The sequence below is a fragment of the Siniperca chuatsi genome, linkage group LG6 (genome assembly GCF_020085105.1).
Source record: "Siniperca chuatsi isolate FFG_IHB_CAS linkage group LG6, ASM2008510v1, whole genome shotgun sequence".
Lineage (NCBI taxonomy): Eukaryota > Metazoa > Chordata > Actinopteri > Centrarchiformes > Sinipercidae > Siniperca > Siniperca chuatsi.
The window spans coordinates 14,984,885-15,003,615 of record NC_058047.1 but is presented as its reverse complement, the minus strand read 5'-3'; the positions used below and the strand labels follow the sequence as shown (position 1 = coordinate 15,003,615).

The following is an 18,731-nucleotide window of genomic DNA, read 5'->3' as shown; positions in this document are numbered from 1 at the left end:
ATTACTTATTTTGGTATGTTTAAGAGAGCTTACCATTCCGACTGTTGAGCTTGACAGTGTTGGCTGACAGCTGGATTGAGATACCGTCCTTGCTGGATTGTGGAAATTTAAAATCCTGGACCTGGCCATCCGTGCTGAGTACATACACATCCAGGACTGCCATGTGCAGAAAGGCAGAGGACGGGTTAGAGAAGAAAGATGAAAGGACAAGAGGATGAGATATTGGTCATTTCAGACTGTTTGACTTAGACCCAAGGGCATTAAAATGAAACAGCAGAGAATACCAAAAGCCAAAGCTTTCTTCCTGACATTTCTACACAAGCTGAAATGTTGGCACAGACCAAAGGACATATCAACGACTCAAACACTAAATCTTGATGACACTGAGCTACACAATAAAAACGTCAATCACAAAGTGATCATTTCAGCCCAGTGAGACTCTTACTAATATGAATAAAACAACACTGCAGAGAAAAAAAAACAACTAAGGAGAAGCCTTCCTTATATGGTCTAACAGCAGAAGAAAATGAGAGAAGGAGGAGGAGGCTGTGGATAAACAACGTACGTTTTCTGACTCCACAGCAGGCTAATGTTCACATTAATGTATAGAGTTACAAGGTCTAGACGCATACATTTATAAACTGTGTGCAATCAGAGAATCCAGTCTATTTAATTGTCTGATATTCATCACTTTGTCAGTAAGTGACTCGTTAAACCTAATATGCGTTGTTTTTCTGTTCCCCCGAGGTTTAAAGGCTTATTATGAAAACAAAGTCCTTTTTTATGTGGTGGCCTTGTTTTCCTATCACAAGAGTTACTCTCTCAATGAATTGAAAGTAATCAAATTAACTGAGCTCACATCAATCGAGAACACTTGTCATTTGCTTACCACAAACTCTTGTTTTACTTACTTATATTGTCTGCAGGAACTTTGACAATGGCAGGTTCCATGAGGTTGTCGGCAAGGACAAAGGCCCCTTCCTCCAAAGTATCTAGTAACATGGTGGCTGCGTGTGTTTGCTCCGTGCTGTTCATGTCTTGCCAGGACTTCAAGGCCTCTGGTCGCAGTAGGTTATCTACTGTGTCCACAATGGCCTGTGTCAAACCAGACAAACAAATACGCACACAAACAAAAACAAAGATACTTGAGTAACTGGTAAAAATGTATATTTGCAAGCATAAGCAGTAACATGCAGACACTGAAATGAAATGGATGAAATGGTGTGCTGAAGCATCACATCTGTAAGGATTAAAATGAACGTGATGGGAAAAAAAAGAAGCTGAAAGGACATTTATTTTTTTGATTGTAGATATGACGAGATCAGTTAATTACAGATATTTACTGAATAAGAAATACATAATTTTTGCAAATGTATTGAATATGAAGGAGAAACTGAAGAGGGAGGGAAAACAAGAGTATCATTGGAGATGGTTTCTTTTTCAAGGACGGTGCATCAGGGCGGACACTTAGGGTCACAGTGTGTTGAGCCTATCAGGTCCAGTAGCAGGATATTAAGAGATGGTCGGATGAAACCAAAAGCTGTCCTCAATTAAAATTCTCTAATTGCAAAAGTTCAGCGTTCAGCATGTAGAAACTTTCTTTTTCTTTAACTTTGACCTGCAGTCAACTTGTACTCAAGTGCAAAAAAAGTCATTAAGTCACCCTGCAAAAAGCACTAAAAAAGAACAAGGAAATGTGTGTAAAACAAAACAAAGTATGATATGTTAAAAGTGTTTAATTGAACTGTATCCTTCATGCAAACATTTTTCCAGCCTCCCACTTTCTGAACAGCTCAGGACAGACAGCGAGTAAATTGGGCGTAGCATCCAGACGATGCTGGGTTTTCTTCAGGAAATAATCAAATCAATGTGTCTAATCAGGTAATCAATGCCAGTGACGGCTGGTGGGAAGGGTGGAGGGCAGCTATACTGATGTTGCATCAAGTATGGCAGATGTCAGATACCGCTGACTCGACGATTGCTGTCCCAGATCCTCTCAGGCTGTCATTAGTCAAATAAATGCTGTCATTTACATCGACACTACCTCTCTAACACTGTCACTAAATTTGACTTCAAATCTACATGTTGTAACATTAAAAACCAAAATGATGATGTGACATTTTTAGGGAGGTTGGTGTGACTACATACATGTATTTTTTTCCCTTTCCTGCCTTTCTTTTTACGGGCGCATGGCCATTGAATGGCTAATTAGCTCGATCCATTTTAATACTCTCCCAAAGGAGAGATCTGAATTGAGGGGGGTGACTTTGGTGGCAGGTGGAGGACACAGATCTCCCTAATGGTTGAGAGATATATATGGCCAAAATACTTTGATGTATGAACCCAACCTGATAGCATTCAAGGAAAAAGGGAAAAAATTGTTTGACCTGGCTAACCCTATTAACCAGAAAGAGCTGAAGATTTGCACCTTTAATTTATGAAACAAATGACTTCTATGACCGAAAACTTATGTCCTTGTGAAACAAGAGCCACAATCTTTACTTAACATGCGGCGAAAGGTCAGGTTATGGTCCTTGAAAAAAGGTTTGAATAAATCACAAGTGAACTGTGTTTGATGCAATATTCAGGAGTGTTTTATATTGAAGGCAGCTCTCATATAAAAGCAGAAATTGCAACAAAGCAGCAAATCCTTCAGCAAATGAATAATGAGAGGAATGTAAGAACAGGATGTTTGCCTGAGTCATGGTGTTATGCATCCAGACGTGCAATCTTGACTAAACACTTAAAACATACAATCGGGAAAAAGAGAATGAAAAACAAAATACACCATCGCTGTCAATGCATAGAGAGGGAAAAACACAGAGACACATACACATCCATGTAAAGAAGCCACCTCGGGAATTGGAGATTGACTTCTCTTTGACTTAGAAAGCACTTTGGGTACAATTGTGTGTAAGGCAGTTACTCAAAGAAGCAGGAAGCACAGGGAGGAGGGATTACATGACAGTGCAGAGGGTACATGCTGCTGAACTGGGGCTGGGGCATATACAGTAGCACAGGAATAGAGTAAGGGACGGCAGCAAGCAGAGTGGGCAGAAGCATTGCTTCAGTACCTTCATGTATGCCCTGCATGTCCTTTCTCGTTTTTGAAGCTTTTTTATTAGAAAAGAAAAAGAACAGATAAAAAATAGAGACACATAATTTGCAAGTTCATGAGCTTGAGTAAAAGGCTTTGTAGAAAAAAGGCCCTGACTGAGTGGTCGATATACAAAGTAACTACTGAATGACTGATCCAGCCACTCCCCATTGCCTGCCACACTGTTTCCTGTGCTGCTGTCCTGCTTACCTGGAGGTTGGAGTAAAAGTGCTTTAGCTCACATTCATGACATGCTGTATTTTCCTCTCAAAGCCTCCTGACACATAGAAGTATCACTCTTGGCAGAGCCAAATTATGGCCATTACCACAAAAGTACAAATACTGCCATGAATACAGATCTCTGCTACATGTCAGTAAAGAGTCTAAAATAGCATAACTTTTTTGTTTTTGTTTTGTCTGTCTCACAGCTTTGCTGAACTTGAAAAGAAAGAGAAAGAATGCATGTGATAAACAATAACAATTACTGTATATATTACTGTATTATTCTGGGAAGCACTGTATCCCCTTCCGTATTTGTCATTTAAAAGTATTAACTTGTCAGTGAAGACTGATGCAGCAAGAGAGGCATTTTTGTTTGAGGATTTTTTCTGGTGGATGTGGTTACCTTGTTGAAGCTCCGCCCTGCAGAATCCTTCTCGCTGGGTCTGAGCTCCTGCAGCTGAGCATCCAGGATGTCCACCAGCTGCTCCATCAGGCGCACAGAGGAGCTGACATCCCCGGCAAAGATGGGGCCTTTCGTGTGCTTGGCTAACTCGTTGGCCAAGTTTGCTGCATTTTCACCGCTGCGGATCTGCAGGGGGGAGAGAGTGAATAATGTTCGCAAGAATGCAAGAAGACAGACTTGGAGGGTTCTTTCCAGCCCTGTTTCTGACATCAAGTCACACTTGAATGAGTCTTTGAAATGCCAGTTATGAAAAGAGGATTTAATGTTTTCTTCACGTAGGAGCTGCCACGGTGGCAGTAAAATAATAGGTACGCAGAGAACTGCTTGCTATATCTGCTATTACATCTACAGCATACATTATGCAGAGGGTAGAGAAAATATTGTTAACATTTCATGTAAAAGGCATTTAACTTGGAGGCAAATGTAATGATTCCTACTAATTTAAAGGCACGTCAATTGGTAATATTATTACATGTATACTAATATATACAGTTCATGCCTGTCATATCGCTGATGCAGTTTGTCTGTCATAATTGTCCTTAACATATACTGTAAGCCTTTGCAGCCTTCACTTTTGCAGTTTTTTGTCCTCATTTCCAGACCTGTTTTACAGCTGACAAATGCAGCTTTCAAGATAATCTGACACAGTTTTGCTGCCATCTTTGTAACTGTGATTAAGTTACATCAGTGTTGAAATCCTTTACAAGGACGTGTTTACATTATTTTGTCTACACCCTATGTTTTTAAGAAACACATTCCACTTAGAAGGAAAACAGGCAGAGCTCATACAAACCTTTTGGGCTACTTGGTTGACCCAGTGGGAGGTACAGTTGCTGAGATCAGGGCCCTTTGGGTGCCAGGCCCCAGTGGAAAGGACACATAAATAAGAGGCTGTGCCTGACAGGGAAAACAAGAACAGAATAGTCAAGTTCAATCAAGTCAAATCAAATGTATTTTCCCATGAAGTCCTTTACAGGACAACATAGGACAAGGATACAGATAAAAAGAGGAAACTGCACACAAACAAGAAATGTACAAACATGCAAATTCATAGGTTTTATACAAATCTGAAGCCAGAGAATGTCTGCTTGTGTGTGCACACAGAAATATTAGCTCTGGAGTATATTTAGTTTTTTCACTGTGCTAGTCTGGTAAGCTGTTGAATTCTGTCAAAGGACAAATTAAACAGAAATTGTTGGATACAGTAAACTCCAAACATGTAAAGTCACCAATTTTGTTTCTGCAGAATTATTTTTCTGAAAATATTTTCAACAGCTTGCTCCTGTTTTTGCTACAAAGTGCTAACTATTTTTTGCCCTGTCCTAATTAGCCCTGTGTCTGATGAACTCGGAGCGCTAACATGATTTCACACACAACCCAACGAGGGATGCACGTCTCCACGTAAGCTGCAGGAGAAACAGCTGAGCCTGCTCCTCTGCAACACAACCGTTACAGATTGCTAAATCATGTTTCGACCTGGAATGACACAGTCAAAACCTAACGCCATTAAAAAGATCTGTGTATGCAAGAATATCAGACAAATCTAACAAACTCAGGGATGTTCTATTGGGACGCCTCAGGTCATATTGAAAGCAGTAAGCACAAGGCCCTGAGGTGAGAGGGAGCCCTGTTTACCTCGTGTTCCCTTGGGGCAAGGTCGCTCCACGAGCATGCCCCTCTGGGTCTGAGGCCACATTATGTCTCTTTTCTCGGTGGCCTCGCAGAAGCGCTGAGGTAAAGGGAAGGACTCGAGGGGTGGAGGGGAAGTAGTTTGTGGAATCACAGGAGGCGGCTTGGGCGCTCCCCTGCTGCCCTCCTTGAGCCCTGTTGTGGTGGTAGTGTTGGCCACACCCCAGTGCACTGTGGTTGTTGTGGTGGTGGTGGTTGTAGTTCTCTGAGGCTGAGGGGATGTGGTGACTTCTGACAGTGGTGGAGCTGTGAAGAGACAGAGGTTACAGAGGCATTATGTTTAGGTGGAGCACGGTTATGTGATGGTGTGCAGCCCAGTGGGCAAAACATTATCGCTTCCATGATGTATGGTGTTTGATTCTCACTGGGACACATATTTATCAGTCTTTATGAAAGCATGATGCAGCACAGTGGACAAAAATCTAAAAATAAAAACCAAATGGTAGTTTGATCTGTGGCTACAGTGTGAGGTCAGCTCATTAGTGTGTCACTCCTGAGGCACATAATGTGGACTATATCAATTATTTTGCTAAGAATATTTTGGCAGGTATTCAAATCTTGACCTACTGGTGCGCAGATGCCCTCATGTACCACTAAACCTTAACAGTGCCTCCTGTAAGCAACATTCCTAATTTTTTTCCCTCAACATGTTCAACACTGTAATGCTTATACATCCAAGTATCCTGTTGTGTAAATTGCTGCTAAGTGCTTTGTGCAACAAGCGTATTTGCCTTCCCGTTGACTATGGCTTATCCAAGGCACTCAGTCTGCAGTGAACAAGACAATAATTACAGTAACATCCTCCTGCCTGGCAATCATTCTTGCCTGGGAGATTTTGTGGCATGGCTGATTAAATTTCACTACGGCAACACAGAACCTGTATGTGTAGCCATGGTGCCTGAACATTCATTTTACAGTTGTTTCTAGCTACAACTCATACTCTGATAAAGCAGGTGTGCAGTAACTCATGCAATGCCTCAGGCAAAAACAATATATTTCAGTCCCGGGAAAGGAGAAAATAGTGCACTCCTTACATTTAACATGAGCCACTAAGGAAAAACTATGAAGACATTTTTCATGTGATACACTAGAGAAGTGTGAGTAGCACTGTAATTACATTTCATAAAAGTCGAACATAAGGGAGTTTCATAGATGAAATGTTGATAAACACTAACTATTTGATATAAATCTGCTCCACATCTCCAAGTACAAAAAGAAAGCATGACCCCCCCCCCGAATAAGTATTTGTTGGTTGAATTTAAAAGGATAAGCTATCAATCAAAGGAGCTCTGATTGGAATGCAATGTGCATACTGAATCGAATCGCATTTGAGTACTTTGATTTCCTCCATTAGGCTGCCTGTAGAGCATGCAGATAATGTGAAGAGGTGCTGTTACACTACCTGAGCTGAGTACATTCGTTCTCAGTAGTACAACCAGTAGTGAAAACATCGTAGCGACAGAGCGAGTCAAAGGGAGAAGGGAGTCAGAGGATGGATAGAGGCACACATAGAAGACGATGACAGGAAAATTCAGAAACAATGGGGCCAAGTTGGAGAACGAGAAGACAGTTTCTGTCTTCCAGTGGATTGGAGGAGAGGCTTCAGCACAGTTGAGCTGAAGGGAAATCGTCTTTGAGGCTGGCTGCTACCAGTAGCGAATTAGGCTCTATTGACCAGAGGAGATGACTGTGTGTGCTCCCTTCTGGTGATGGAGGTATAGAACTCCATACACACAAACACACACATGCACACACAAGCAGGTGACATGAAGGTGTACATAGCTGACTGGCTGTTTTGACACTGAGCTGAAGGCAGATTTGGCTGGCTGGCTTCACCTTAGCCTCCTCTTCTCTTGTCCCTCCTCCCCTACCTGTATCCTTTTACTCAACACAGTGAAATTCTCGTCTGCACGGCCTGTCACAGCGGTTGAGAGACAACCTGTGCTTAGTGTCCTTTCAGCACTAGCATTTAGCTGGCTGGGAGAAATGCCTGTCTCTATTCTGCACCAATACCCTTTTATTGCTATATCCCTTGTTTTTTCTTGACTCACAGAGGTGAAAGCAATAGTCACAAAAAAAACCCTTTGCAAATTTTTGGTTTACACACTACAGCATGTAATGCTGCAGCTCTGTTTAAAGAAAATGAATGTGAGTGTGTAAATTATTATCGTTGTTTCTTTTTAAACATCTGGGTCAGGGTTGCTTGGCAAACTTCCCGAAGATTCCCAAGAAACTGTGGGGCCCTTTATAGGTTTCTCATTTCCAAAGTATGAAAGATGATAATGATAAGATCCCAGCCTCCATGGGTGGGGAGTTTAGAATCCAGACAGAAATAAAATGAAAATGAATCGCTGTTCGGCAGCATGATTTAAGATAAAAGGCTCGCAACCACGGCCAATAAATCAAAAAGGCATCTGCTGTAATCCAAGCACATTCCTTTAGCATGTCAACTAACAACTGTATCTTGTCTACACCCCTCACTCAAGAGGGCTGCTTGTCATGGCTCGCTGGGATGTTGAGCTCCGTGCTCTAGTTACAATATGTACAGTTTGTACACATCTCTTTGAAGTTTTTTTTCCTCCCCGTTTTTCGTTGCTACCTGCTATCAGCAGTAAAACTGTGAGGGTAATTAATGTTAGACTTGGTTAATACCATCTAATGGGTTTGACTCTCTTGGCTCGTTCCATTGGAGAGGGATAGCCCCATAGCAAACTGGATAGCTTTAGCTTTGCCTAAGGGGTGTGGGGTGGATTTGCTGAGCCAATATCTGTGCTGCACGGGACAGAAAAGCTGTGCTGGCATTGCTAAAAATTGTTGTTTTCAGTGTGCACCATCACAGAATACAACTGTACATTAAAGAGCTTCATTAACAAGAGATATTATGAAATAAAATAATCCTGTTTCATGTTTATGATGCAAACTAATCCTCTCTCATGTGTGAAAAAGAGGTTAATGTGAATGAAGGCTACACTTCCCAGGGAGATTCGTGCATAAACAATGCAGCCTCTGACCACTGCTGTTCCTGTGTACATAGCGTGTCAGCCAGTAATCCTGCCAGCAACACAATAATCTTATTACCTTTATGCCATAGCTTGTTTTAATTTGATCCAATGAAAGCTGGGAGGAATTAACCCATAGGTATTAAAATACACACTCCTCTCAGGTAGTCACTTCTTCACAGAGATGTCTAAGTGGATAAGTTTATAAGCAGTCACTGTGAGGGATGGGTATTGATCTGTTCTGTGCTGTAGCAGCCTTTTCCATACCTTTTGTGATTCATAACATGGACCAAATTTCTGCTTTCCACTGTGGCAACACATGCCCGACACCACTGAATACCTTCCCTGTGCAATCTTCTTTTGATTATGACAAAAGAAGCAAATCCTACGTTTGGGCTATATAGTGAAACCAGGACAAGATCCTTGATTATTATGTCTCTGCTGCACTCAGCCCAAGGGGAACCTTCAATTAGCTGTCATAGAGTGTGAGCGCATAGAGTGATATTCTCCAAAGTACCTTCAATAGTCAGACTTATTCATAACCTCTTTGTGTGATTCGACGCCCACACATTGTTGCACTTGAATGTATCTCAGTGGGTCTGTTATTACCGCTGGGGTTATAGGTCTGGGATTGATGACAGACAATGTGATGGTAATCCAGGAGAGGAAAAGACAAGAGGAGCACGGCTTGCTGAGTGTTGTCAGAGCATATGCATACATGCAAGCACTCAGGAACACACACAACACCCACACCCACACACACACACACACACACACACGAAGTACAGATGAGACTTTACCAGGACTCTAGTCATGCCGGGGTGACAAATGAAAACCGACAGCGTGTGTGTCTTTTATATTATGTTTAATGGCTTCACTTTCAGTAGGCACCGCATGGTTGTTCATCAGGGTAATGTTTCATACACATTACCAGGTGCTGTTTATCTTGCAAAGGAGGGGGAAAATGGTAAGGGAACACACATTTAGCATTTGTTTCAGCTAATTTGCCACATAAAAAGTTAAAAGAATCATTAGATCTCACTCGTCCCCTCCTCTATCCCCTGCTCTGCTATGGAATAATCTCATGATGATGTGAAGCAAAGCTGTTTAGGAGATTTACCTCTTTGTTCCCATCTTGTGGGAGACTTACTCCTTGCTAAGGTAAAAGAATCATGTCTTTTGTACACTGTGAAATGTGGCTCCTGGGTGGTAATCACCTCCTAATGGAAGATGAACAGCAGAAGTTAACAAGTCAGTGGAACCTCAAACAATTCAAAGTCTGTTTCTGCCATCAGAAGGGCACCACGCTCAGTCTTTGTGAGGGGACCAAGAGAATCTAGTGGATGGAAAAGAAATTAATAACCCATCAGATTTCAAATAATTCGGCTCAGAGCGTAGGTTAATTGAAATAAGGTGTTGAACTGTGAACAAATAAAGTATCTGTTTCAAACATGCATTTCAGTCAGTCCTCTCAAGATGCACCATTGCTTCTAAGTTCATATGGAAATGGAGCTGTTCTTGTGTATGAAATAGTGTGATGATTTATAATACATTTGTGATGCATTTTGATATCTACCAATAATAACAATAATACACAAAGGAAATTGGATTACACGTCTTTCACTCTGCGCTGCATTTGTAGCTGTGGAGGGGAACACGACGCATGATTGCTTGTGTATCAGCAGTAAATATGAAGAAAGCTGAGTGAAATTCGTATAATTTCCCATGAGTCATGTCCTTGTGAGGGTGTGTACAGTATACGTCCATGTTTTATTGAACAAAACCTAATAGCTGGATTATGTTATTTACTGCTGTCTCCAATATTTCTCTTTCTCACAATACAAGCGCATTGATTTATACGGACACAGGCTGGCAAAATGCACTCCTACACACACACACACACACACACACACACACACACACACACACACACACGCTTATATACACATGTACACACTCATATACACTCTCACACATGAAATGACACCAAAGTATAGAGAACAGACATAGCAGCTGCTAGACTACAGCCAGCTTTCTTTTTCTCCTTGCAGCTTTCTCTGTACTGTACGTGCCTCAAATTTCAAGCATTAACTCTAAGTGTGCCGAGCAGACTGATATTGAATGCCGTGCACACAGGAGGGTGTCTATTTTAAAGGTGTTCATATACACACACATGCAGATACACTTCCAAACAGAAGCACATACATAACCATGCAAGCACACGCACACATTAACACAGCTGTGTAACACGCAAACCCGATTTGAGAAACACAGACACATATAGACACAATAATCAGGCCTGTGTGAAATAAATCTCCTCAAAGGCGTGTGTCAGGGAGTGATGGGGGACCATTGTGATGTCTGAGTAATAATTCTTTTAATACGCCTTGTTTCACAGTCAGACTGTAATCAAACAAGAGACTGTGGATCCCCTTGGCTATAGGGCTCAGTGTAACCATAATCACACCACCCTCCTCTCTCTTTTATGTAAAACAACTCTTTGTGACATTCTAAATCATAACCCCGGGTTTGCTGTTGCCCACATACTTGTATGCTGTCAGCACACAAGCCATACACTGCATACAGTCGTTTAACATCAGTCTGAACTAAAACATTCCAGGAGAAGTGACTGGCTAGGAATATGAGAAAACATTATCTTGAAGTGTGTTTTTGGATAAGAGGTGAAATGTTCTTCCTTCTCTGGCGACAACTGGCCCTCATGTCTCACAAAGTTCAGTGCTGGAGGAGCGGCTGCGATCATGATCAGATTTCATGAACAGGGAACAGGTGACCTCCTGACCTCATGTGCTGAATAGCCTACTGCCACCAGACACTGGATGGTTAGGTATTATCCCAGGATGTAATATCAGAGACATTGTGAACAAGACTATAAATCCCCCATCGTAGGATTTTCCCCCTTTTATCGCCCCAGTTAAATTCACCTCTACATCGTAATCAAGAATGAGACCAGTGGGTCACGATGTAGACAGAATAACGCCACAGTATGTCATAAAACAGTGGTTAAAAAAAGCTACATGGGAGGAATAAGTGCCCTAACATCCCAGAAATTCTTCCCAGTTTACACAGAATACAGCTCAAAACATTATCAGTAAGCAAAATTCTGAAACAAAATAAGGAGCTTGTTAAATTAACCTGTCACTGCTACCAACACACAGGGTTAAGGCTACAGGTGCCTTTAGCAGATTGTTTTACACAGTGTCTGGGCTGTTTTCTGCAGATTATTGTGTACAGTGAGGTGTTTGACTTGGTCTGGTCCTGGCTGGCCGGGCTTGTGTAGTCAGTCAACATTGGTGTGATCCTGACAACCAACAGGAGTTCAGGTCGACAGGAAAGAACGTGAGAAAGAACCAGAAATAAGTTGCTTATAACAACAACTTTCACTTAAATAGGTAGTTCCATCAATAGCAGTTTAGCAGTTCCCAGCCTCACTTGGCAAAAAGTCTGGATCAATCAAAATGTGTGCAATCACAACTTAGGCAAAATAAGTTTCATGAATTGTTTTTTCAACGGAATAATGTCACTTAAATCTAAACACTGTTATAAACTGTTTCCTTCGGTGGATAAATATTTATGAATGACAAAACTGTGTAGTGTGTGATCCCTGATCTCCATGTGCATGATGGACGTCTTTGTCCTGTTGTTGTGTGTACAGTTTCCCAGAAGGCACAGCTAAGGATTTACTTAAATCCTGTCATTTAGTGTGCACTGCTCTCATTGGGCATGATGTGAACAGTCTGAACAAGGCTTTAGCCTGCCTTCAGGAGAGAAGCCAAACAGACGCATATATGTGTAGACATGCATGCACAGAAATGCAAATATCCAGATGTAGGGCACAGTTCATAGATGATCATGGAGGAGGAGGAGTAAGAAGAACAATGGGAGTCTACAAGCAGAAGAAGGGTAAAAGAAAAATGAAAGAGGGAGGGCGAGCAAAAGAAAGAAAGACAGACAGAAACAGCAAGACTGAACCCAACAGAGAGATGAAAGAGATTAAATAAGAGAGACAATAAGATGGAAGCAGACAGAAATAAATGAGAATGAGAATATGACAGGAGGACCAAAAAACAAAAAAAAGGGTGATTTTCCACATCGATATCCTCTCCCTTCGCATCACTCTGTCCACTTGGGCAGCTGATGGGGGGGGGTCGCTAAGTCTCTCTGTTTTCCCTGCTTTCTCTCTAAATGATGCCATGCACAAGCTGACCTCTATGTAAGCACTGCAGAAGACAGGAATGAATCATAGTGGTGCTTATTAGAGAGCTGTATATTCATCAGACTATAAGAGGTGGGCTCTCTGGGGTGACTGTTAATGCATATGACTCACTAGCATCTGTAATAGCTGAGCATTTTTGCATTGTAAAGCACTTTCATAACACACAAACTACAGGGCATTGTTTTGACCACATGCAGAGTTTTGTAAGCTAATTGGCAAGTCACGTCTGTGAGCCATAATTTCAAACAAATTGGGTCATTCTCTTCCTTACTATCCCCACTTGCAAATGCATAATTTGAGGGTGCAGCAAAGATTGAAACTGTATGCAAATGTATTGACATTTGAACAATTAAAGAGGAGGTCTTGAATTGTGTGGGTGTTAACTGCAGCGCCGGGGGCTTTTATACGGAAGTGATTCAGAATCAATTTTACGACAAGGGATAAATAAAAGGTTTCCGAGGCTCACCTGTGTCCCATTGAGGCAGTGAAGAGAGTCTGTTTGTGCATACTTCTACTAAAAAATAGCTTTTGATATGCTTATTCAGTGGTTTGAGGCCACATATCAGAGCTTGGCATGAATAAACGGTCCTTAGAAATGGGTGCATAATGAGTTTTCTCTGGGAATACCTCATTTAAATCAATTTAATCATCTTAGTTACAAGATGCGACATAGGAATATGCCTTTTTATGAGCTCCTATATGCAAAAAGGAAAATAGGCATGGAGCCATGGTTAAATGAGTGGATTATGGCGCTGCTGGTCAAAGCCAAGAGAGGGACTTACTGACCCATTTAATGTCCACTTCCAGTGGAGCCGCTTGTTGGATGTGACCCCATCCACTCCCCCATAATCCTACAAGAGATGATCTTGCCTCGACACGAGCAACGTTATTGGACTTGACAAGAACCCAACTGTCTGCCATGCAGGGTCTCAACATCACTTCGATGTGACTGCATTCCATGACGAAGCAAATCATGTGACAGAGTTGTTTGTGCACTTTAAATACCGGGAAAAGAGGGAGTAGGACGTGCAGTCTACAGTGGCAAATGCATATAGTATCAACCTCACCCCCTGCATTGACTAATTCTTTCTACATGCTTTGAAATTCTCTTGAAGAAGAAAAATCTGTTTTTTGTTTTTGAAGAAATAAGTCAAACAATTAATGCAGTAGCATCTACATTAATTATTAGCCATGCTCTGCTATATAAATGCTTTCTGCATGTGCTAAGCTTTCACATGTGCTTGGGATGATTTGAGCAGCACCAAAGAACATTCTTTGGCGCTGCTTGAAACACATCTACCTTCAACTTTTAACACCACAAAAGCATCCTGATAGCTTATTTCAGTGCCTAGCGAAGCAGGCACTGAAACAAGCATCAAGATATCACAGAGAGGCCATCCAGTGACAGCCAGAAAAAAGTGCCATCATTTATGTGTCAACATCAGCCATGTGGGAGGACAAGTTTATTGACATCTTGATGATCATCCTGGACCATTCTCCCTGCACTCATCGACTGCAACTCAACATACATTAGTCAGTGGCAGGGCCAGGCTCCTGTCTCATTTGTCAAGAGGAGAGAACAGAGTCCTCGTTGACATTAAAATAAAGATGTGTGAATACAGAAGCCCTGAGGAGCAAAAACAATATATCATGTAGTATGTGCTTCTAAACATAATCTACAGGAAAGGAAGTGGGTTGCTTTGGGTGCTTGTAAGTTCTGACTTGTATGTGGAAAAGCACTAAGTATGTTTCTCACACACACACACACACACACACAGGTGCACAACACAAATAACTGTAAAGGAGTTGATTTCAGGGAGGATCCTGTTAAAGCCTTTGATTTCTCTATCAGTAATCAATGTCCATTCAGAAAATGAATAAATCAATTGAGCGTGCAGCCTGACTATACACAGCTTATTTCAAGAATCCATAACAGCTAAGCTGAAAATAAAGGCTGTTGTGGAGGCTGTTGCTTGACTGCTTCATAATCAGTTTACTGTATATAAACACATCATGGCATGTAAAGACATGCTCCAATTTATTTTTATTAGATAGCAGAACAGGTGATATTATGACCACGTTTACAGCAGCTGTCTGCAAATGCAAGGCACTGCTTAAAATTAGCTCATTTGAATTCTCTGTATCGGTGTGTGACATTATGTTTTGGACATGACTAAAATAAGGACACACCTTTTGACTGTAGCATATTCATCAATTCTAACTCTAAATGTGCTTGTAATAAGCAAATACTTAATTTAAAAAAATCCCTTAGTATCTGTCTTATTGGCAGTGGAGAAACTTCAAACATGTTATTCAGAGTTGGAAAAATAAAAATATAGATATTTTTTCATCTGATTGTTGCAGTATTCTACTCAAGGCTCCCTCTGCATATTAATTTTGCTTTCCAACCTGGGCTACATTCTTTGTTACAGTAAAGCGTTGGTTTGGCTAGATTGATGCTGTTCCACTAGCTGAACCCAATTTAGCTGCCCTAGCCCATGTCCTATCAATCCAAAAGTGGACGAGCAAACACATATAATAAATATTGAGCTCTTGGATAATCTGTAGAAAAGTTGCTTGACCTCTGTGGCTCATCACTGACTGCATTGAGCATTATGTGGATTTAGGATTCTTGGTGTGGAGGGGATTAGGATAATTACTGTTATTATATTCACAGTGTAAAGACTATCGCAGGCCTAGGCTAGCCTCCCCTCAGCTCTTGACAGCTAAATTAAAAACATACGCTGCTGATGCGACCCTGGATGATTGATCCCTCTCCCTTGTGTCTACCATCTCTTTCTCTCTTACGCAGAACCTTGAATCCTTACACTCTACCTACAAAGTGTGAATTTTTTTTTTTTTAATGGCCGATGGAGATTTGGATTTTAAGCATCACTTGGGGAATGATCTAACCTTGCCCCAGGCCAGACTTTGCACCTGTCCGGGCATGTATTTTTCCAAAGGTGAAAATATATCTCTCCCTCCCTGTCTTACTCTCTCTCAAAAAAAAAGGGATATGCTAGCAGGGGTCCCTTGAGCCTTAGCACCAGGGACTCAGGGAACGCCCGGATGGTAAACCTCCCCAAATCCCCTAGATACTGATCCCTTATGATATGGTAACTGGCTTCGAGGTGTTGTTTACCACAGAACCCCACTCACTTCACCCCCTGAGATGCTTTCCTACACTCCAAAGCTTCCGTAACATATCCAGCACATATTAGATTCTAAATTAAAAATCAGTCAGCTGTGACACTTGATACATATATGAGGAATACCAAAGGAATATCAAAGCGCACTTGACAGCAACTGAAATCATGATTCCAGCAATGCAATTTAACAATACTGTCTGCAAAAGAAATGATTGGGGGGCTGGGTTCTTACCATGTGCTGGATCAGGTGGGCCAAACTCCAGATTGTATCTCAGGATGTAAAAATTATTCCACACATAGAGCTGGTTATCTCGCGGATTGTAATCCACAGCTGCAATGTACTGGTACTGGTTGGGAAAGTGGATATCAACGTATTCCCCACGGTTCTGTTTGGTATTGTAAATGTAATCAATCAGGCTCTTGCTGACCTCACTTTCATTGTCTTCATAGGTGGAACGGACCACATAGAGTACTCCACAAACCATGAAGGCATTGGAGGCTGAGCGTTTATCATAGGTCGTGTCCCAGGTAGCCTCAAAGCGTAACGTGTAGGGGTTCAACTGGCTGATTACCATCATGCCGTTGTTCTGCTCTGTGGCGTAGATCACCCACAGCCCATTCTCATCTACCGCCAGGTCAATGTCTGTTTTACCACCCCACTTGTAGGGCGACGTGTCGTGGTAGTTGGCATTATTGATGATCGCCTCACCGCTTTTGATTCGAGTCCGCAGGTCAAACTTCACAATGTTGCGAGTACGCTCCTTGTTGAAAAAAACGGCCCCATCATAGACCACAAATCCAGTCCCATCCACCCGGTGGGGCAGCTTATAGGTGATGGTTTGTCGGGCATTTTGGAAGTCATCCAGGGAGGAATACTCAATGAGAGTGTCTGTCCTATAAGGAGTCCAAGGCATGAAGTAGATTTTGTCGCCGGCTTGCAGTGGGTCTTTGCACCAGGCACCAGCTTGTTGCTCCGCTTCAAATAGAAAGGAAGGATCACCGACAGCTTTCAGAGTCCCAGGACAAAGAAAAACTAGTAATGGGAGAAGAGTAGAATAAGAAACAGACACCGGTTAACATAAATTAATCCATACAAAACTATATGTAACATCCATATAATCTCTAATGCCTTCATTTTGTTTTACAGGTTGTCCACGAGGAGTGGGGACAGACACACATTAAAGAGTGGCCAAAACACAACTAACAGCTATAGCCAATATTCACAAGCAGTATAAGGATTTTGGTTGTGTGCATAGAAAGAAAAAAAAGGAATAGGAAAGTTATTAAGCATAATGTTTAAATATATAAAGTAGTCTGAAACAAAAAGAAGCTTGGCCTCATAGACATTTACTGTTGGGAGTAGAACACAAATGAGGGGAAATAGAACAGAAACAAAACTTAACAAAACAATTGGTCCTGTAAACAAAAAAAATGCAGCCAACTAAAGTCACTTGGTAACAGACGGGAGAGGTTATGAGAGAGCGGGATTCAGCAGAGTCTGCAAAATGTTTGTGTGTACTTAGATGTGTCTCAGTTAGACCATCTTTTATATGGTATATACCTGAGAGGCCTGTCATTACGAAGTGGTGCAAATGTCACAAACATTAAGATTTAAAAAACTTTCATTAAGGGTCTCTTGAGGTGTTTTGGTTGTTGCTCTGAGGCATAGGAGGCATAAGAATCAACAGAGAAAAGAGCAGCAAGTGGTCAGGTGAGAATAATGGGGAGAAAAGTGAATAAGAGGGGGGCTCAGAGAGAAAAGGGACAGTAGAAAGCAATAGCTTGAAAATAGGGCCAAGAAACACTGTTACCATGGCATGCTATGGAAAAGGGTTTGGAAGCCAGGCAATATGAGATTCTGCTGAGTAGCAAAAGCACCCAGGGAGAATGAGGAGCGGAAGCCCCTATGGACTGCAGCCAATGCGCCCCTATTTACATCATCTATTTGTGTGCTGTCTCTTTTTATGGCCAGCCTCACTTCCCTTGTTGCACTACACTGGCCGTTAACATTACAATTGGGGGATTCTGAAGATAACGTTTGTGATGGGTTTGTAGGGGCCACCATGGGAAAATAGGTATTTTACAACCAGATGCCACAAAACAAGGAGCTAGGGTTTGGGTCGTGTCTGTTATTTACCTTTTTGCTCCACTTCTATTTTAAGCGTTGGAAGAGAGAATGAAAGGGGTGCAAGGGGAAAAAAAAGAGATTAATATGAATTAACTGTCATCGCTACGATTACAAATGCAGAAACACGTTATGAGACATGGACAAAGATGGGTGGACCTATTCAGAGAAAGCAGGAAAGTTGTGAGAAAGGCCACACACAGCCGACAAGGTCCTGTCTTAGAAAAAGGATTTGATTAGAACATCGAAAATGGTCTGATCGTGTTTGTGATCATGACCAATCAATTGGTTTATAGCACAGTGGTGGATGGATTTTATGTTTGACAGGCTGCCAACTGCCAGTGGCAGTGCTATCACTAATGGCATAACTTTAAAGGGAAAATTTGCCATTTTTTATTTTCATGTCCAATCAGTGTTGATTGTTAAGGTAGTTAATTGAAGCAATCAATTCCTCAGTGAGTGCTATATTGACAGAGAAAACTGAGTTTACCAAGTACTTCTTCCTGCACCCAGTGATGTCATTTAACAAGATAGTGACATCATTGGAGGCAAGGAAGAACTACAGGCTATTTCAGCTTGGATTTCTAGTCTCTGCCTGCAGTGGGGACATTTTTGGTTTAGAAGTGGTTATTGTGGTGATATTCACGGTAGAATTGCAGCTAGACTCTGTTAGCTTTGTTGTTATACAGAAGCCTGCTGGGTAAGCGTGGGCATCAGAAGCTCATGCGCAATGCATCCTGGTACATGTAGGCA

At 41.7% G+C, this 18,731-nt stretch overlaps 1 protein-coding gene across 50 annotated transcripts in view; it reads right to left on the bottom strand.

Moving 5' to 3' along the window:
• adgrl2a (adhesion G protein-coupled receptor L2a) overlaps positions 1-18,731 on the bottom strand; it is a 93,752-nt gene that overhangs the window by 19,261 nt on the left and 55,760 nt on the right. For 36 of the 50 annotated variants that reach the window (XM_044201144.1, XM_044201145.1, XM_044201146.1 and 33 more), the window contains 8 exons: positions 17,991-18,005; positions 16,086-16,886; positions 5,418-5,717; positions 4,576-4,679; positions 3,723-3,908; positions 3,075-3,113; positions 912-1,095; positions 34-156 (listed from right to left, as the gene is read on the bottom strand). In XM_044201144.1, the coding sequence (XP_044057079.1) occupies positions 34-156; positions 912-1,095; positions 3,075-3,113; positions 3,723-3,908; positions 4,576-4,679; positions 5,418-5,717; positions 16,086-16,886; positions 17,991-18,005 (1,752 nt within the window). The remainder of the gene's footprint in view (positions 1-33; positions 157-911; positions 1,096-3,074; positions 3,114-3,722; positions 3,909-4,575; positions 4,680-5,417; positions 5,718-16,085; positions 16,887-17,990; positions 18,006-18,731) is intronic. The other 14 variants (XM_044201178.1, XM_044201129.1, XM_044201137.1 and 11 more) reach the window with 3 other exon arrangements.